This window comes from Alligator sinensis, unplaced genomic scaffold (genome assembly GCF_000455745.1).
Source record: "Alligator sinensis unplaced genomic scaffold, ASM45574v1 scaffold583_1, whole genome shotgun sequence".
NCBI lineage: Eukaryota > Metazoa > Chordata > Crocodylia > Alligatoridae > Alligator > Alligator sinensis.
In genome coordinates, this window is record NW_005841983.1 from 698,934 (window position 1) to 718,865 (window position 19,932).

Here is a 19,932-nt window from a genome sequence, read left to right on the forward strand (position 1 = left end):
CTATACCTGCACCCACAACCCCCCCCACACATCCAACCAAGAACCCCACACCCCTTCTCACCCCCCTCCTGCATACCCCACATCATCCCCACCTCTTGCACCCTGTGTGCCCAGCTACAGACAGGATGGGACCTGCTGGCAGGGCTGCTGCAGTAATCCAGTTGGAAGAAGGGGCTTGCATCCATATGTCAACTGGCTAGGCCTCAGAAGCTCCTGAGAGCAAGTAGTCCTGAGCTGCTCTCCAGGACAGCTTTTTATACTACAGTCTCTAGCCTCCCCTGGCTGCAGATCCTGGAGGAGCTGGGCAGGGTCAGTTTGCCCCAAGTGGCACAATTTGCTTCACACCAAAGAGCATGTTCAGGCATGTGTGCTAAGGCACAAATCTCCAGTGCAAATTTGTGCCTCTGCTATTTGAGTTGCTGCAAGCACCCATGCTTGCATATGTGAATGTGCCCAGGCCATTGGAGACCTAAAAATGTAGCATGGGCCTGAGCCCTGTTATGGTATGTGATCTTAGATTGATGAGAGTCAAACAGGAAAAAAACAAACCTCTTGTTACAAGTCTGACATTTTGCCAAAGAAAATATTAATCCTCAAAATACTGGGGATCTCCTACAGCTCACATTTGACTCAGACTAAAGATAAGGCCTTTTTACAAGATCCAGGTTTCAGTTCGTCAGGTTGTAGAGTACGATGTCCAGTTTGATTTGGACTCATCTCTTATGAGAAAGAAATAAAGTGCTGAACTATGGAGTTATAGAGTTTCAGAGCACATACTCTGGTAAGATGAAAGCCTGGTATGAATTTTTGAGAACTGAGTCCAAAGGTACAAAATATCTGTATAAGTTCAAAATATTAAAGAGAAACATCATCTTTTCTGCAGCAAGCTAGCAGCTTGGTAAAATGCATTTGGTGTATTTGTCTGGTTTTATTTTCCCCTGTTTTTCTGATATGATTTTTACATTGAAATATGCGTACAAAATCCCCCTTATGTGTGATGTTATTTTTTGGAGTGTTCTTCCTTGAAGTAAATGGGAACACACCACCTTGCATGGCTTTGTCTTTATGCACCACATGCACTAAAACCCCAAAGCATGGGGTTGATTTTTAGGAGGAACCTTTTATCTGGAAAAAATAGATAAAAATGTAAGCAGCAGTGCCAGCCTGTACAGAGAGCCATCTTGCCTGAAGTGTTATGGACAGCTGTAGCATTTTAGCATAATTTTCATGGCAAATGCTTTATCCATTTAGAACACATGAAGTGGGTAGGCAGCAATGGCAACTGGCCAGGAAAATGGGGCTTAATACCCTTACTTGTGTGAGAAGCAAAAAAGATGATGCAAAGGTCCCTAACATTATACTAGGACCTTGCTGTGGTGCTCTACTAAAGGGAAGAGTGCCATCTTCTGAAGCAACATGTAAATCACAGCTGAACACCAGATGTTTGGAAAATACTGGAAGAATTAAAGGTCTCTCCCTTAGGGACAAATCCTTTTTGAGCAGTCAGGCTGTGAACTGCAGGTGCTGGAAGGAAAGAATCCTTTCATCAGACCACAAACTGAGTGAAAACTATTAGGTTGTGCTTTAGCTTCTGTGCCACTTCTCTGTGGAGCACAATACCTTGTAGATACAAAGTTATCCCCACAAATTCTGTGTCCTTAAGTCTGTTAGCACCATGGATATTAGGTGTGTTACAGCCAAGGTGTGGTACCCTGTTGACTTAAAGTTGTACCTGCATTGTTCTGTCCAAGGGCTTCCACATCCATTGGCATGGACTCCTCTTGGTGGAGTAGTAGTACAACTAGTAACGTAAGAAATGGCGTGTTTGAAGCTGTGTATTCACCAGAGATGAATCAGGAGATCCAAAGCAATGTCTCCTATTAAAAAAATGTAAAAAAAACAAACAAAACCATGCAATAACAAGAAAAGTGGTGATGAATAAATTGGTTTAATGTTCTTTTCACTTAATAGACTTATAAATATAGACTCTTTTAAAACAATTTTATTTATTTAGCCTGGCCAGTGCAGCTTTCCTGATTCAGATGCATTTTCTTTTTAGAAAATTATCTGCATATTAGTAGAGAAGCTACACTGAGTTCAGACAGGGTCCTGAGTGGTGGATGCACCGGCACGATGACTTTATAGTCAAATTGAAAATAGAAATGTCTTCAAACAGAGCCAAATTCCCCCTCTCTCCCCCTCCCTGGAATGGGATGCCTGGAATTTAATGAACTCTCTGCCATCTGCCTCACTGGCTAGTATAAGCATGCAGGACAGTATTGACTGTGGGTATGGAGGAGCTGCCCTCTAGTGCTGCTACAGTAAATTGGAGAAAATTTCAGGAAAGCTAATTGGAGTGGGGGCAGCAAAGTTGGGAACAGAAAAAAATATAGCTTTGTGATTAACTTGATCCTTGCTACTGACACTAGTTTTCATGTGGTGACTTAGGGGAAATCCTTTATTTAATAAACTCTTAAAACTGTTTAATTTTTCACAAGTCGCTAATGGCAAAGGTCTGCATTCCTTATAATTCTACTGAATGTAAAGCAAGTGAGCCCATCTTGTGCATGGACATACCTGAGTGTTGCCAGCTGCTCAAAGTACATATAGGGAAGCAAAGATAGAGGGCACTGACTAAACAATTATTAACCCTTTCTCATTTTATTGCCTGAACCCATAGAAATCTCTGTCTCTCTCCTGTGACAGCCACTAGCACCTGGTTTTTATTTTCCAGAAGTAACCCTTACAATTCCTGTGAAGGTTTAAAAAGAGCAGAGAGTACAGTGAAAATTAAGTAGGGGTTGAAGTTCTGATGCAGCTGTCTGAGAAATATGAGCGAGTTTTTCATTGTAATCTTGGGACGTTACTGGTTTCAAACCATTTTTATATGGGATGTATTTGCTCATGGGTGCCTCAGCATCATGCATTGAATCCCTTTTCTGCAGAGTTCTGAAGAACTGCAGCTGTCAGTCCCTCACATCAAGCAGATCATTGGGATTTTAAGGGACTTCATACACTCTCCTGAGCACAGAGTGATGGCCTCCACTATATCCAAGCTGAAAATGGATTTGGACTTTGACAGCACTTCCATCAACCAGATTCACCTGGTTCTGTTTGGCTTTCAGGATGCAGTAAGTCCTACTTTCATTACAGAACCTAGAAATAGATGGAAGAGAAAATTCCCTGTCTGAGAAACAACACCTCACTACTTCCCTTCCTATACCCAGAGGCTAATTCCCTGTGCCTTCCCCACACTGCCTTATTTTCCTTGCCTCCACCTCTGCTTGTTCTTAATGCTATCCTCTGCACAGCCATTCTCCAGCCCTGGTTCCCTATGGGCATGTGTGCCAGACAAGGATTTTTTGGAGGTGCCATGGAGACCATGGCTATGGATGAGAGGGAAGGAGTGCTGTGCTGCTATGTTCAGCCACTGATGCTAGGTGGCTTCTGTTGACACAGTGGCTATAACTTCCTATAGCATACTGAACATTACCTGGAGCCTTTGAAGCATGGGCTTCCCCAAAGGGCCAAGGCCATCAGTGCTTGAAGTTTGGTACGCAGAGTGGCAGTAGCAGCAGTATTGTATCCATTACCAGTGAAAGCCCCTGATGACCCCTCCTAAAGCTGGCTGCCTACTCTAAGCACAAGACAAATGCTCCCTTGAAATTTAATGTAATTATCTTTTTTATTCAAATACATGAGTACTTGGCTCCATGGCCACTTCGACTGAAGTCCACTCACCAAGTTCTCTGTAAAAAATAATCAAATTCTTCAAAGCAAACCATATACACTTGGGTCTCTCTTTATGTGAATTCATTTTGTGCGAATTTGTTTATATGCAACGACCTTAGTTATGCCAGAAATTTGCTTTGTGTGAGAAGAATCCGATCTTATGCGAAGTCAGCCAGCAATGAGTTCCCTGCAGGCTGGCAGAGTTGCAGCCTGCAGGGAGTTGGGGGGAAGCAGAAAGAAGGTGGAGACAGGGGGTGCCACGTGCATGTATAGTACATGCATGTGGCCCTAAGTAGCCTTGAGGGCAGCTCCAGCAGGTAAGTCGGGGAAAGAGGCCCCTGTAGGGAGTGAGCTGGGCAGGGCTGGGGCTGCTGTCCAACCGGGGCGTGCTTGGGGCCTGGGACTGCAGTATGCAGCTGCAGGGCCCTGGCGGGGCACAGGACAGAGCTTCTGGTGGCTTGGTGGTGGTGGAGGAGGAGGGCCAGTTCCTCGCTGCTGCACACACTTCGGAAGGGACGGACGCACGGGTGCAGTGGGTCCTGACCCTAATCCTGGGTCCGGCTCAGCTCCTCTCCCTGCCTGGTCCCAGGGCCCCGCACCTCGCTGCCCTGGCCACGCACCTCCTGTGGCGTGGGGCTGCACCTGTCAAAGAGCAGCAGGCACAGGACGCACGTCCCCACAGCAGAACAGGATGAGCAGCCGCCATTCCCTGCTGCCCTGTTTCCCTGCCCCAGGTGCCTCCAGCCTGGCAGGCATGACCTGGTGTGGCTGGGAACAGCAGGGCTGCACGGGGAGGCTATGAGCTCTCTGCTGCATTGGGTCATGCCCGCTGGGCTGCAGAGGCTTGGGGGCAGGGAACAGTGAGGTCGCACAGAGAAGGTGCTCGCCCTGTGCTGCCTTGGCGATGTGCCCTCTGCATGAACCACTGCTTGCAGCACAGGGTGAGCACCTTCTCCACGCGGCCCTACTGTTCCCTGCTTCACTGCCCCGGGTGCCTCCGCAGCCCAGTGGGCATGACTTGGTGCAGCAGGGAGCTCATAGCCTCTCCACGCAGCCCCGCTGTTCCCAGCCGCACTGAGTCATGCCCGCCAGGCTGGAGAGGCACCTGGGGAAGGGAAGCAGGGCAGAGCCAGGAGCAGCGAGCAGCCGGTGTTCCCTGCCACCCTGCTTCCCTCCCCCAGGTGCCTCTTCAGCCTGCTCTGCTCTGCCCTGGCGATGCACCCGCTGCGCGTGCTGCTGCTTGCAGCGCAGAGCTCACAGTCACTCTGTGCAGCAGTTATTGTATTGTGTGATTGCTGTTTGAATTTGTCATGGTTTGGTTTGGGGGGGGGGCAGTAGAGTGAGGCTGGTATGTATCCCTCTTAATTACATGTAATAATGGATTCGCTTTATGTGAATTCACTTTATGCTAGGGTTTTTTTAAATGCAACCTTCACGTAAAGAGAGACCTGAGTGTAATCCCCTTTGCCAGAGTTCTTTCCTTTCCAGCAGCACTAGATGGAACTTTGCACTCCGTTCATAATGATCCCTTATGCCTATGATCTCATCTTTTTGTAGCTAGACTCGATCTGTTTTGTCAGTTTTCCTTCATCTGCAAACCCTCTAGACTATTTATCAGCTCAGATACTGGAGAGAGTTCAACCAGCTTGTGCTTTATAAATGGATGCTACATCTTTAGTCTTGCATCATTTCATTTAGCAGTGCTAGAAATGCTGAATGTCAGATACCTTAGAGCAGGGCTGTCCAGCTGGTGGGCTGTATGCAGCCCATGAGGGTCGGTGTGCAAGGGATTCCTACCTGGCTGATGTTCTCCCCATTGCTTCAGCTGCTGCTACCCCAGGGAGTGGGGCGGCTGAGCACACAGTGCTGGTGAAGCCTATGGTGCGGTGCAGTGCAGTGAGGGAGTTAAGGTGGGGGCTTCCCACATGCATGGGGGCGAAGGGAGAGGCAGTGCAACAGCTGCCTATACACAGTGTGGGGGAGTAGAGTGTGGGCCAGGGGCCCATAGCTCACACCAATGCAGCCTTGCCGGTGTGGCCTGCACAGTATGCAGCTCCCGGACACTTTAGAAGTTGGACAGCCCTGCCTTAGAGGCTCCTGAGAGCATTGTACTTTATCACCACCTGGGAGATGTAGGATATGTTCTTCCTAACCTGGTGAAGTCTAATCTGTTTGGTCTAGATCAATAAAAAGATCCTGGTCTGTAAAGCAAGATTAAAGTTCCAATATCAAAAATTGCAGTCCAAATTGTTCCAGCTCAGCTGCTGGACTGAGCCTGGAGGCTCCTGAACTCACCTCCCACCTCCCCCCTTTCACTTTCAGGTTTCTTGAGCATCTTGAGGTCCACCTATTCACGTGCCACCTATTCACATGCCCCAATCCAAGGAGCTAAGACCTCAGCTTACTCCTACCCCATGTCTTCCCTGGTGGGGCTCAATTTATTAGGCTTCCTGAGACCATGCTTAATGCACACTGATGGGACTGGACTCCCTGCAAGATGAAAGTGCAGTGCTACTTTTTTTTTTGAAACTGCAGAAAGGAGAAGAGGATTGTAGTGGTTAATACACTTTCCCAAGTGAGAGAGCTCGTGTAAGAGTCAGACTTCCAAGGGCGATGGCTGTTTTTTTGCATTAAATAGCAGCGGGATAAAATACAGATATTATTGGGAATACTCCCAAACCCAGACCACTCTCTGGCTAATCAGCTGCCCTAAGCACTAGACTTGCTTCTGTGCTCTTTCCTTTTTCCTCTAATCCAATAGAGTTTGAATTCTTTCATGGCCCAGGTCCAACAAGAGGGCTGTAGAATGACCCCACCTCAAACAGCCTGGTGGGCTGCTGGGGGGTAAGAGATGGGGGTGGGGGGTGAGAGCAGGACTGAGCTGACTAATACAGTAAAGATTGCTGTTCCTTTTCTACACTGGATCTGAATTTTTAAAGGTAAGAGCTGTCTGTGGTGTAAAGGTCCTGGTTGTTGGTTTGTTTCTGTATTTGTAGGTGAACAAGGTACTGAGGAATCATTTAATTAGGCCTCATTGGATGTTTGCAATGGATAATATAATTCGCCGAGCAGTCCAAGCCGCAGTCACTATTCTTATTCCAGGTAAATTTAAACCTCCCAGAACTGTTTCCTGAATGGCACAGTTCCAGGCACTGGTCATCACAAACACATGCACTTTTTTCCAGCTGATGAATCCATCTTGTTTTGGATCTTTTTGTAGAGGGGAAATAGGAACTTGGGTGATTTTTCTTCAGTCGTGTGGATGACAACCTTGCAACTACCACGTTGTATATTGCCAGTGACCTTGATTCTGCAGAAGGAAAAGGTTTTACTCATGTTTGACTGACTGGTGGGGAAAACCTAAATCTAAAAGCTTCTAGAATTAGGCAGTAACTTACCCCTACATTAGAAGGCAGGAGGAAGGTGGTTTCTACAACTCTCCTTTTCCCCCCCCCCATTTTATAAACAGTATTGTGAGGGCATGCAACTGGCTTGAATTATTCATTAATTCTGCTACGTCACAGGTATATTTCCCAGTCTGTAAGAAGATCATAAATTCTATAGGATAGAGACCTGTTTACATGTAAGCTAATAGTGCCACTCTTTCTAATCCTTTTTGGAACTGATGTCATAAAGTCTGTGGTCTGATTAACATAACAGACCGCGCAAAGTATTTAAATCTCATACTATTACATTCCACTCCGCATTTCTGGTCTCTGTTCCAATAAATAGTATTGTAAAGTACATTCCATTTGGAAACTTTCAGGATAAAAATCCCCTTTAGTGAACTGTGCCAGCATTTTTAATTAACAGGGAACTGTGCTACTTTAGGGGCTGAAAAATCCCTGGAAGTGGTCTTGCTGTCCAGTGATGTTTATTGAATATAGTGTTACTGTAGTGACTTCCTCATTGTTTTGTGCAGAGCTTCGAGCTCACTTTGAGCCAGCCTCAGAGACTGAAGGTGTGGATAAAGATGGAGAGGAAGTGGAGAATAACTACCAGCCAGCTGAACAAAATGGAAATGAGGAGCCAGCTGTTGCATCTGGAGTGAACACGATCAGTTCTGTGGCATACTATGACTCAAAGCAACGGCAGCTGAGCTTGGAATTAGGCAAAATTAAACAAGAAACCAACAGGTAACTTTCCTGCAGACCTGATGTAGCCTATGTGCTCTTTGGAAAAACCCTTGCAAAGATAAATCATACTCCAGAATACTTCTTCATAGACCTGTTCACCCACTGCAGTATCCACTAGTTAGCAGCATTTTGGAGCAGGGGCCACTTGACCGGAGCTTAGCTCCTGAGCATGGGCCCTTCCAACCTAGCCTGCACTACCACCACTCCAGCCATAGTCACCTGCTGTGGCTCCTGGCTGCTGCGCAGGCCAAGTCCTGCAGGCTGTATGTTGCTAACCCCACTCTAGTCAAAGAAGAATTTGTAGTTCACTAAATGGACTTAGAAAAATACTCAGTAGGCCTGTGCAAGTTGGCAGCAATCTGATCCAGCTGTTTCGGATGACCGCGATCCGATCCGGCGCTCCAGACCGGGTTTCAGCCTCGATCCAGCCGAAGTGGCTCCGAAGCTTCGGAGCCGCCTCGGAGATCCCGCCATAGGGTATAATGGGGAATCAATTAAATATCTATAACTTTGTTTTTTGTCTGATTTGGATGAAACTTGCAGGGATGGTAGCCTCTGCTGAGAGCATGAAACTTGCCAAGTTTCAAGGAGGTCGGTGCAGGGGGTTGTGGGAACTGTACCCCAAATTCTTGAAAGCCAAACTCATGTCACGGCTTGTGTTGCAACACGGGGGTGAGAACTGCAGGTAGCTCTTACTGAGGCCACAAAGCCTGCCAGCTGTCGAGATAGGTGCAGGGGGGTTCTGGGGCCCTGAACCCCTAGCTGCTGACAGGCAAAACTCGTGCCAAGACAGTGTCTGTCTTGATTCTTTCCTCTCCTTAGCCTGGTTTTGTAGGTGCTAATGGATGCTCGTTAAGTCGTTATGTAGTAGCTAGGTCCTGTGTACTGAGCTAGTCCCTGAGTGAATCATGATTGATTGGTAACTGGTAACACAGTAGCTTAGCAGCCAGGCCTGCAGCAGTGTCTCCCCTCCCCGCCCCAAGACAGACACAGTCAGTCCCACAAGCACTCATGGCACGAGTTTTGCTTGTCCGCAGCTTGAGGGGCAGTTCCCCCAAACCCCTGCACCAATCGTCTTAAACAGCAGTTCCTCCAAACCCCTGCACTGATCTTCTTGAAACTTGGCAGACTTTGTGGTCTCGGCATAGGCTAACACTCCTGCAGTTTTCACCCCACTATGTTGTAATGCCTAGATGTGACAATGAGTTTTGCTTTCAAGAATTTGGGGTGTCGTTCTCCCCAAACCCCTCCACCAGTCTTCTTGAAACTTGGTATGCTTCATCCTCTCTGGAGAGTCTACCACTCCTGAAAATTTAATCCAAAACGGACAAAAAACAACAAAGTTATAGATATTTTATTTTTCCCCGTTATACCCTATGGCCAGATCTCCAAGGGGGCTCCAAAGCACTTTGGGAAGCCTAACGAGGCCAGCGCTTCGACCCGGATGTGCTGCTTCAGACCCTGAAGCATCCAAAGCTTCTCCGGATCCGAAGCTCTGTTCGAAGCCTTGCACAGCCCTGATACTCAGCAATAAACTAAGCACTATATCTTGCAGGGCAACCTGCAACAGCAAAGTGTCAGGATCCCACTCTGTGCAGACATGCACAATTTATTTACAAATTAGCAGTCTGAAGTAAGGGTGCCGGTTGTAGAATCCCTCTGTGTGCATGAGTTCTCATGACTAGTATCAAATGGCAGTAACTAAAGACAGAATACTAGTTAATTGTACACATTCAAATGACAGCTACCCGGCTGTGTAATTACCATTTTTGGTATTTATGCAGAGATTGCAATCCTGCTCCATGTGCCATGTTGACACACAAGCAGCTTGGCGTGCAAATGTCACAAAATGGTGTCTGCCAAAGATCAGTGGCTCTCAGATGGAGAAGGTGGCAGCAGCGGCCCTGCAGCATTATAAGCTAGTAGCTATTTGCCTATGACACCACCAGGCAGCTGCTGCCACCAAATGCTAAGTCTTTTGCCGAGGAAGTAGAAGACCTAGATATTGGGCACCCTTCAAAAGTGGGTTTGAATCTGTATCTCTGAACAGCACTGTCCTCTAACATCCAGACAGCCATCCTGCTGATGCTGTCCTTCTAGGCAGCAAGAGGAGATATGTGGGGCCAGGGCTCTGACCTAGCGATTAAAGCAGGATGTTGGCAAGTTGGAGATGCATGTTCAAATACTATCTCAGATGAGGGTGGCCCTGGCATTGCAAAGTTTTTCCTCTCCTAACAGGTACCAACTTTAATAGGTCAGTGCATTCCAATGCTAACTTTAATGCATCACAACCTTCCAAGGATTTACAACTACTGAACGTGAACATGGGACAAGGCCCCAGCAGCAAAATCTCTGAATATGTGATCAGGAATGTTTAGTCCTCAGCCCAGAGACAGCAGCTAACAAAAGTGAAGTCTGTGTTTGTATTTGGCATCAAATGGGAGTGGATGCATGGGAAAATAACTCAAGAATATGGATTTCTCATATCAAATAAATCCTTGTATGTTTGTTCAAGTTAATCATTGGAAAATGTGAATATTTTGTTTTAAACTTTTCCCTTAAATGACCTGTTTGGCTAACAGGCTTTTGGAAAACTTGGTTCAGAAGGAGAGAGAATATCAGTCCCTCTTACGACAAACTCTAGAGCAGCGGACCCTGGAGTTACATCTGCTTCAGTTAAAGTCCAAGCCTGCAGGTAGGATATAGATGTCTGCTACCTGCTCGGTTCCAACCAGTAAGGATTTAGATAGAAGTTTTTACTAAACACTCAAATGAGCTAAGTAATTTCATCTGGCTTTAATATGGGGTTTGGAATAGTTTGAGAGACTGCCTATCCAGGGACATAGAACAGTAAACACGCAAAGGGCAGCCTAACTGTAACTCAGATTCTGTTACAGAATTTCAAGAGCCTCTATCAGATGTCAGCCAGAATGTAGATCCAGAGCTCATCAACTGGTTGAATGAGCAAGGAGTGGACTCGGATGCAATAAAGAAGGTAAAAAAAACGAAGTCCACAGAGCAAAAGTAAAAAGCAAAAGTAAACAGCCTATTTGCTGTTTATTAAAATCAGTTTGCAATCAGTGAACTACTACTCTAAGAACAACTTGGTTTTTCAGTTTGCTGAAGAGGATTATACTCTCAACGATGTCCTTAATAATATCGGTAAAGAAGACTTGAGATACCTCAAACTACGGTAAGGAATTGTTGAATACCTCTAGAAATCTGGTAGCCATTTGCCTGTTGTCTTAAACTTTTTTTAGTGTGAGGTCCTTTTCATCATTAACTTATTTAATAGAAAAAAGTCTTTAAATAGTCTTTGAAGTTTACTATAATAGTAAACTGGTATGCCTATATTATGAACAACAGAAAAGCAAGTGCTATTTATGTAGGGCTGGAGGAATGTGATGGTTTGGACACCAAGGCCTATTTTGGATAAAACTGTTAAGTTTGCTGGATCTGGTCTAGCTTGTCAGTCTTATTTACTTTTTGTTCAGTGGCAGATCTCTTCCTGAGCTAGTAAGGAAGAAGTGCTAAAGAATTACTTGCTACCGAAAGAATGAACGAGTTTAACTAAAATGGTTCATCTTAACCTCAAAAAGATTATTGGCCAGTAATCAAATAGTGACCAATAACGATCCTTATTCCCAGCTTGTTTTGGCCAACTCTCTCCTTTTAACAAGTAGGTTTTCCAGATCCCTTTTTTTAAAAGTTTTTGTGAGCATAGGAGCTATCCAGAAAAAAACAACCAACCAACCTACTTTACTACTCCCAGGCACTTTATAATTGCAAGTATTGTATTGTTTTAAAAGATGGCACCTAATTCAGTGATTTATTCCCTATTTTTTTTTTATAGTGGTGGTCTGGTCTGCAGAATTTGGAATGCAATATTAAGCCATAGACAAATGGGTGATAAGCTCACAGACACAGAAGATTAAGTCTTTGATTGAGAGAGCAAGTAAGGGGAATGAAACACTGAAATACATTCCAAGTAATTCTTATGCTAAAGGTTGTATATACTGTATGTATACTGGTCCTGAGGATTTTGCACAACCAAATGCCCCGTTTAACTATTAGTATAATGCACAGTGAATATTAGCACAGCTTTCTTGAAGACAGTGGCTGCATACACACATTCAAACGATCTGGGAGAATTTGCCCTGGTTGATCATGGTAGAAAAACTTAACCACAGGCTCCCCAGGCTGTCTGGCAAGAGATAACAGTAGTGCACAGGGTGACCCCGATTGGTTGACCCAGACTGTGTCTCCCTGCAGCACACTAAGAGGATTGGGAAGAAGGCTCTACTGCCCCAGCCAAGAAGAGAGCTAAGTGACACTGCCTCTGGGAGGATGTGGTAGAGCTAGCAGCAAAGCATGTTGGCATTCTGCAGGACTCTGCTGCAGCTTCTGTCAGATATTTACCCCTGGTTATTTCCAAGTTACTTTTCTCCTGCACAGGCCATTTTTGGGAGAAAAATTCTGAACATCTGTACGCTCATTTCTACTGGGAGAGCAGTGACTCTCCTGGTAGAAACTGAATGGCTATATGTGGCCAGTATTAGCAGTTTTACCTTCTAGATGCTTAATATTTTAATTCCTGTAATACCACTTCTAATGATGCACTTAAACTTATAATTTTTTTGTAAAAATGTAATCAAGAAGTTGACTATTTGTCAATATAAGAATAACTGTAGCAGAAAAAAACTATTTAATTTTGCACTTTGAAATCTGTATTTTAAATACATACCTTGTATTCTAATTGGTTTTTTAAATGTGTTGTACAATTGTGTTCCCAAAGGTACAGACTTGATTAGAAGCAAATGTGTCAGTGTGAAGTAGTTTAAAGGGGATATTATTGATTTTCTGTGATGGTGAGATGTTACATATTTGTGCAGTTTGTATATATTAAAACAATCAACATTTTATGGTACCAAAAGGAAAAATTGCTCTTTGCAATGCAATGTTTCTTAGAGTTTAAAAGCTTGTAGTGTTGTTTTGTTTTTATTCACTGGACATTTTGTTGACAATCATGCTCCTTAATAATATTTAATAAATTAAAGCCTGAATCTGTTAATAAATGACAGCACCAACCCTGTATACACAAAGCAAACAGCCAGGCCATTTTAGTGTAACAGCTAATATCTGTGTACTGTACATACCATGATTTTATTTCAGACACTTAGTTTGTATAACTCATAAATACAGCAATCCAAAAAAACCACAGAAACAGGGTAAAGCAACAGTTATTTAAATTGCTATAAACTTAATTCAGCTCCTTCTGAAGTAAGATCCATTATCTTTACACGATCCAAAGCAACACAGCCCCCTCTGTGAAAATAAACTTTATGCTCTTTAAATAAACTGAAACTTTAAAGATGAGCAGTTTACAGTTCTTAGACTGAATACAAAATTAATCCCAATAAAAAAGCCATATGTAACAAGCTCCTGGGGTAACTTATGTTCATTTTAGCAGGCAGATTTGTACCTGATCCACTGATTAGGGCCACGCACCTCAAAAGGTGGGTCATTACAGTAGATGTGATTGCTTAGTTCTTCCAAAGGTGGTTCTGGATCAGTGGTAGCAAACTGAGCAGCTTCCTCAATCTCTTTCCTTACTTCTACATCGATTTCCTAAATGAAAAGAACAAGACAACTTGTTAAGCAGATAATACAAAAGGCCAATTATAAGTGTAGAACTAATGTTTCTGCCCCTAACTGTCCAGACAGACATGCTACTTGAACCATTGTTAAGAGATCCTCCTTTGAGTAAAGAGATTCACATGTTCAGGATTTGGCCCTTGTGTAGAGGTAAAATCAAACACAAAGGCCTTAACTAGTTCAAACTGAACTCCAAGACAGTGCCAAAAGGAAGTGTATATTAGTCTCATTGTTTCCAGGACAATCATGATTACACAGTCTTAAGATATTGCAGTGCTCACTGCTAGAGACACCTTCAAACCTATCAGCAAAGTCTGCAGCTGCAAAAACAGTTAAGCACACCAAGCACTCAGCAGTATCCTTGGCTTTTTTTTCTCCAGCATTGTGGAAATCTGGTACTGCTAAGAACTGTTAAGACAGTTGCAGAGATTGTACTGTGGTAATTAACCCAACTAATTAATAATGATTTATATTTAAAAAAAACAAACCAACTCTGGTATCATCATTTTAACACTAAGTTTTGCATTTCTAAACTTATTACTAGGTACAGTTACAAAGATTAAGTTTTCCTTTAACAATTATTAGATTTTCAGCTTAAAGAACAAAATTGAAGCAAAGCTCAAGACAACCATGATGATTCATTTTACAAGGCTGTGGGTGCAACTCCACTGAAGATGGTATATTCTGCCCCAACTGTCCTTAAACAAGGAAAATAACCTATTTTGTATGAAAAATAGCATGCAAGTGTTTCTGATCCTCATTTACTTTTGTTTGGAAGCAATGTATTCAAATAAAAGTTCCACTAGCAGGAATTCTCAAGACTGGTGGGTGGAACCTTTAAACAGGAACAGAATTAAATGGTTTCATTTTCCAGATTCAAACCTACACACAAGTTAAAGGAAACTAATAGAGCTGTAATTCATACCACACGTTTGTGTAAGTTCTCTTAATGTCTGTATTATTCAGAACTGAATTGCTATATGGAGGCTTTTATCTTTCTAATTGATTTGTGTCTCTTCCCAGATTTGTTGGACTGACTAGTGAAACAAAAGCTTTTCTTTTGTTCATGCATCTTGATAAAGAGCAGATGAATGAAAAGGAAGTACAAAAAGTTTAACCGTGGCCGTTGCAAACTATCTGACACATGCATGGAGATACTAGAGTGGGTTTGCTGGGACCCTGTTAGAATTCTGCCTTTGTTGAAGACCTTTCCCTGTCTTCAACACAGTTAATCCCTAGGGCTTGCAAGGCCACTTAGAGAACTTTTATAACCCCAAGTAGGGGAGGAGGGGGGAAATATTGTATTTTACTCCCAACATATAACCAGTAAAACATTTCCCCTAAATTACAAATTTGTAAGTTGGTCTATATGATATAGTTTTGCTGCCATTAGTTAGAACAGTCGTTTTAGTTTGGAAAACAAATGAGTATTTTTCCTTCCTTTCATACAGCGCAAGGGGATAGGTACTGGCACTCTATCACTGGGGCCACTGCATGGAATGCATGGCTCATTGGTGTGCTATGTTTCAGCCCACGGTCTCAGCAATACCTTTAATTCCTCAACACTAGCAAGGTTATTGTTAACCATTCTGTCCTTCAGCAGAGTAATAGGGTCACTTTTGCTTCTCACTTCTTGAATTTCTTCTCTTGTTCGGTAGCTAGGAGAAAAATAAGAGAGGACACACATTATGCACAATAAGGATGTAGTTGTAGAGTCAGTAGTGAAGTTCTGTGCACTACCCCAGAGACACAAGGGCTGACTGATAGGTCTAGCATATGTAGTAATACTCAGTGCAGTTTGAAGAATATAAAGTTAAGCAAAATAACATGAAATAATAAGAAAAACTAAGAACTACTGAACAAAAAGATGACTATTTAAAGCAGGGGTTGGCAACATTTTTGAGCAGAGTATAAAAAACACTTTTAACCTTGACTTGTAAGAAGTTGGCACGCCAGGGGTGAATGGCAGGGGAGCCATGAGGGTAGCAATCCTTATTGTGGGAGCAAAGGCCCAGCTGCTTCCCCACTGACTGCCCCGAGGCATGCGTGCCAGGCAAAATGCCTTCATGCCAGGGGTTGCCTATCCCTGGTTTAAGGAAAGGAACTGGAATTCCCATTGCAGAGGGGCCTTAGACAGTTCATTTGTTTCCACAAACAGCATGTTTTTCTATCTAATGTAAGCTATTGAAAATTAATTCGTGCTGGTTAGGCACTTAGTTTGAAAGGACAATTACGAAAGCCTCACAAGAAGTACCTACACACTTGTATTTCTATAGCAGGGGAAGCACAGGGAAACCCTAAACAGAAAATAGTTATCCCACATTTACACCCTATTTTCAGATTGGTCCCTGTAGCACATTCAGTTAAATCTATAGGAGAGAATATCTCTGTAATACAGTATGTCTTCACTATTTCGTTTTGGAAGGTAAAAGAACTTTTGGAAAATTCTAAGCACCCAGACTTTTAACATAGTTATTTACACAAACGCTGTCAAATGTCAGTTCTCCCTCTAGCTGCAGGTATTTGACAAATGCATTTACCAAAATGCCACCACTTTCCCCAAGCTATATTCAGCCTTTTAGTATGCAGATCTCTGAAAAATGATCCTTTAAAACAGTGTTGCTGAATGCTGTATTTACTGGATCTTCTAAGTCCACCCCAAACCATCTGTCTTACTTGCTTAAACATGGACTCAGACATTTTCCTTCTTTCATACCACATTTGGGGTCTACAAGCAAACAAGACACCCAGTGATGTGTGCACCACTCCATTATTTTCAGGTTATATCCACTCATGAGTTTACAGATGTGTAACTGGAAAGAAGTTGAAACAACTGAATCAGCTGTTACTAGGATGAGTACAATATAGATTGCAAAGTGTGACAGCACCACTGGTTGATGGGAAACGAAGTGAAATGAAATGGTGTGATCAAGTCTTTTAAAAAAATTCCAACTGTAACTTTAAGGCACCCAAATGCAGATTTAAGAATGAAGTGTAAAACTATTGTATTTGTAACACTGCAATGTTTTGCAATTTAGGGGTTTTTTTTAAATTTTAGTGGTGTACACAAACAGAAGACAGACAAGGGAAAACATGTGAATTCTTCCATTCAGCAGGCCACCTATGAAGATTAACCAAAGAAGATTAAAGTTTACACAGTTCTATTCACTCTACCTGACTCCAGGGTCACTCATGCTGTGTCCATGATAACGATATGTCTGCAACTCCATCAGAATAGGTCCCTGTAAACCAAAAAAGGTTACAGGTTTATCATAACCTTCAAGACGAAGGGTTGGGAACCTTTTGCTGGTGTGGACCACCCTTTAAAATGCACCCAGAAGTCCCCGCCTCCCAGAGCAGCCAGCTACTTGCTCTGACCTTTGCTGCTGATCCCCAGCCCTCTACAATGGGGATAAGTGCAGATGTGACAACGCAGCAAGCTGTGGAGTGTAGGATGTGGACAGCTCAGCACAGCTCTATGCTACCATTCCCCCATACCATACCAGACTGGACTTTTGCAAGCCAGGTCAGATCTTTTCACAGGCCAGACTTGGCCCATGCACTGTAACCCTGCTCAAGACTAATACTCGCATATTACCCCTTGCAAGTAATACCCATTGACATCAGCTACTCATTTTGTGTATAATGAATCCAACTACCCCTCTTTCCTAGCTTCATTTGCGTTACACAGGACCTCTTGCAACATGGCCGGATAGAGAAAAAACAACATTTAAAAAAATGTATTATTACAAAACAGTAGGACAATGGAACAAGCTACCTAGGAAAGCTGTGGAATCTCCTCCTTGGAGGTTTCTGAGAGGAGGCTAGATAGACAACTATCTGGGATGGGTCAGGTAAAGCACATTTTGCATCTGTGGAGGGAGTTGGACTATGTAAACCTTATGGTCACTTCCAACTCTGCAATTCAGAAGTTTTGTTTTTAAAAACAAATTCTTAAAATGAAACCTGAATTTAATACCAAACATATTAAGGCCTAAACCTCTTGTAAGTTCTTAAAACATTTAAAATAGTTATGCTGAATGCATGAGCTTCTATAAAAAAAATCAAGTTGCAGGCTATATAAGAGGTAGGAACAGGGGAGCAACAGCCAGCTTGAGATCAAGTTTTACACACATGTGGTACAACAGGTTCTTGTGCTTTAAGAGCTTAAGCTCCCTGTGGGCAACTCAGGAGATAGATACCATCTAGGATCTCCTCAGGATTAAATTTCTGTTACTACCCTAACAGATACTAGGCAAAAGGTTAACTATGTAAGTAAGCAAACCAACACATTCACTATTTTCTAGCAAAATAAAATGTTAAAATGTGCAAGAATATGAATGTATTTCCTATAAATGTTTGTGTGCACCTTCCTTGGTAGGGGGGGGGAGGAGGGGAAACACAGACAAAATGTGGCATAAAGACTCTGTTTAGTTGTAAAGCGACATGTTATAACATGGGTATCAAACAATAAGAATGTGCTTTTCTTTGGAAATAAGGAGTACAAATGGGGAAAGGCTGATTAAAATGGGTGATTTCTACTTGATGACAAACTGATGATTTAAATCATTCTACTCTGCAAAACAGAAAATTGTCGTTCTCCTGAAACAACTTCAAGTGGGACTTTGGATGTAACTTTGTGAAGCCGTGTCCACAACTTTCCTTGATAGGTTGTTCTTGCAGCTTCATTCTATGAGAACCAATGCATATCTTAGGTGGAAAGTGCTTCAGTGTTGAAGCGCTGCATGCAATTTTGTCTACATTGCTGTGTATACTTTGTTTTCAGACTTCTCCGTACCTATTCTCACAACTGTGCTTCATTTTATATTACTAAAAGTACAAGGTTATTAATCTTTTAACTTTTTGCCTCTATCTTTTAATTGGGGAATAAAATTGTTTTGAAATCATTCAAAACATATTTGAAGAACATATTTTAAAACAAGTGAAATTCAAGGGCCTTAACTACATGGTTTAGCATTTATTTTAAAACAAAGTGGTTTGTAAAATACCTTTGTGAAATACTAACATAAATATTTTAGCAATTTTAAGAAGAGAAACTCACTGATAATGTTGAAAATAGTTTCAGCAACTGCAAATAGTAGCACAGGGTATGGTATGGTAAAGGATGGATACTGAGTAACTTACTTTTCCAGATCTGCAGTGCTCAGCTGCAAACTTTGTTGCCTCTCGCACACAGAGAAGATCCATGCCATCAATCTATTAAAAAAATAGCATTTTAAGTAGATGGAATAAAAACTTGTATCAGAATACCTAATTTAAGTAATGAAGTATGAATTTGCAGCCTCTTAGTTCATACTATGTTATAAAATAAGAAAAAGGAGGAAATTGCTCTCACTCTGAGCCCTGGAATGTAGTCTCCTCTCTTGTAGTAGTCAGTGCTGGCTGCAGCTCTCTCTACTGATGTTCCCATTCCATACCTGTTGTTCTCACAGATGAAAATACATGGTAACTTCCACAAGGCTGCCATATTGTACGTTTCAAATACCTGACCCTAGAAGAAAGAGCAGTTGTCGTAAGTAAACTGCATCTTTATACTTCTAGAAATGCTGATACTAAAGAAAATGTGAAATATATTATTTACAGGGCTCTTTCACTTTCAACAAAGTCTAGTTGGTAGTAACACTAACAGTACACTAATTCGGAGTTGCTTCACTTTGAAAGAAAGAAAATTACAAAGTAAAAGACCTATCTTTCGTCAAAACTTTGACTTAATATTTCCTCATTTAAAAAAATTACCTTTAACCCTAGATACTGCTATGATAGACCAGTTGCAAGATTCTTAGAACGGACGTATTGAAACTATTTTAGGATTGCATTCATGAACTCCACGTCCAGTTACACACTTAACTAATAATGCAGTGGTTCTACTTCAGCTAAATAAAACATTCCAACACAACTGCATCAACTACTTAATGCAAATAAAAGGCCCAGGAAGAGTCAAGGCTCGGGAGCTCCACTTGCTAACAGTGGAGCCTCTCACAGAAATTGACAGGAGTCCTAAAGCCTCAAACTTATTTAGAACTTGCTTATTTTAACGGTTAAATGTCCAGCCCATATAGTTGAGAAGATAGCTTTCCAAATGAGAATCATATAAGCTGTGGGTTTTCAAATCGGAATGAACTGAATGCGACAGATCAGATTCACTGCTGCTCTTCACCTTTTTTCTGCTGCCAATAAGCTTCTCAATTAACATCAATGCAATGCTAAGGAAGCTTTCATTAATACCACAGGCAAGAAACAAGGGTTTTCACAGGCTGGGTCCATCCAAAGTGACAGAAGCGATATGAATAAGTAAAAAGCCTTTCCTTCAGCATGTGTAAGATGAAGAGAAACAGAAACAGCCTAAAGAGTTCCTCTGCCTCACAGGATCCAGGAAACTAGAGGGAAA

At 42.6% G+C, this 19,932-nt stretch overlaps 2 protein-coding genes across 10 annotated transcripts in view; one reads left to right on the plus strand and one right to left on the minus strand.

Annotated features, from left to right (window-relative positions):
- Window positions 1-14,335, plus strand: part of MAP3K15 (mitogen-activated protein kinase kinase kinase 15) — a 134,146-nt gene extending 119,811 nt beyond the window's left edge. For 5 of the 7 annotated variants that reach the window (XM_025201125.1, XM_025201122.1, XM_025201123.1 and 2 more), the window contains 7 exons: window positions 2,946-3,131; window positions 6,729-6,834; window positions 7,655-7,868; window positions 10,451-10,563; window positions 10,766-10,863; window positions 10,985-11,061; window positions 11,722-12,688. In XM_025201125.1, coding sequence (XP_025056910.1) covers window positions 2,946-3,131; window positions 6,729-6,834; window positions 7,655-7,868; window positions 10,451-10,563; window positions 10,766-10,863; window positions 10,985-11,061; window positions 11,722-11,803 — 876 coding nt within the window. In that variant the 3' untranslated portion in view covers window positions 11,804-12,688. Of the gene's footprint in view, window positions 1-2,945; window positions 3,132-6,728; window positions 6,835-7,654; window positions 7,869-10,106; window positions 10,388-10,450; window positions 10,564-10,765; window positions 10,864-10,984; window positions 11,062-11,721; window positions 12,689-14,108 lie in introns of those variants that run through there. The other 2 variants (XM_025201121.1, XM_025201124.1) reach the window with 2 other exon arrangements.
- The window catches only part of PDHA1 (pyruvate dehydrogenase E1 alpha 1 subunit), a 22,790-nt gene continuing 15,844 nt past the window's right edge, over window positions 12,987-19,932 (minus strand). For all 3 annotated transcript variants that reach the window (XM_014518786.2, XM_006021222.3, XM_025201128.1), the window contains 5 exons: window positions 18,880-19,035; window positions 18,669-18,740; window positions 16,698-16,765; window positions 15,073-15,181; window positions 12,987-13,496 (listed from right to left, as the gene is read on the minus strand). In XM_014518786.2, coding sequence (XP_014374272.1) covers window positions 13,332-13,496; window positions 15,073-15,181; window positions 16,698-16,765; window positions 18,669-18,740; window positions 18,880-19,035 — 570 coding nt within the window. In that variant the 3' untranslated portion in view covers window positions 12,987-13,331. The remainder of the gene's footprint in view (window positions 13,497-15,072; window positions 15,182-16,697; window positions 16,766-18,668; window positions 18,741-18,879; window positions 19,036-19,932) is intronic.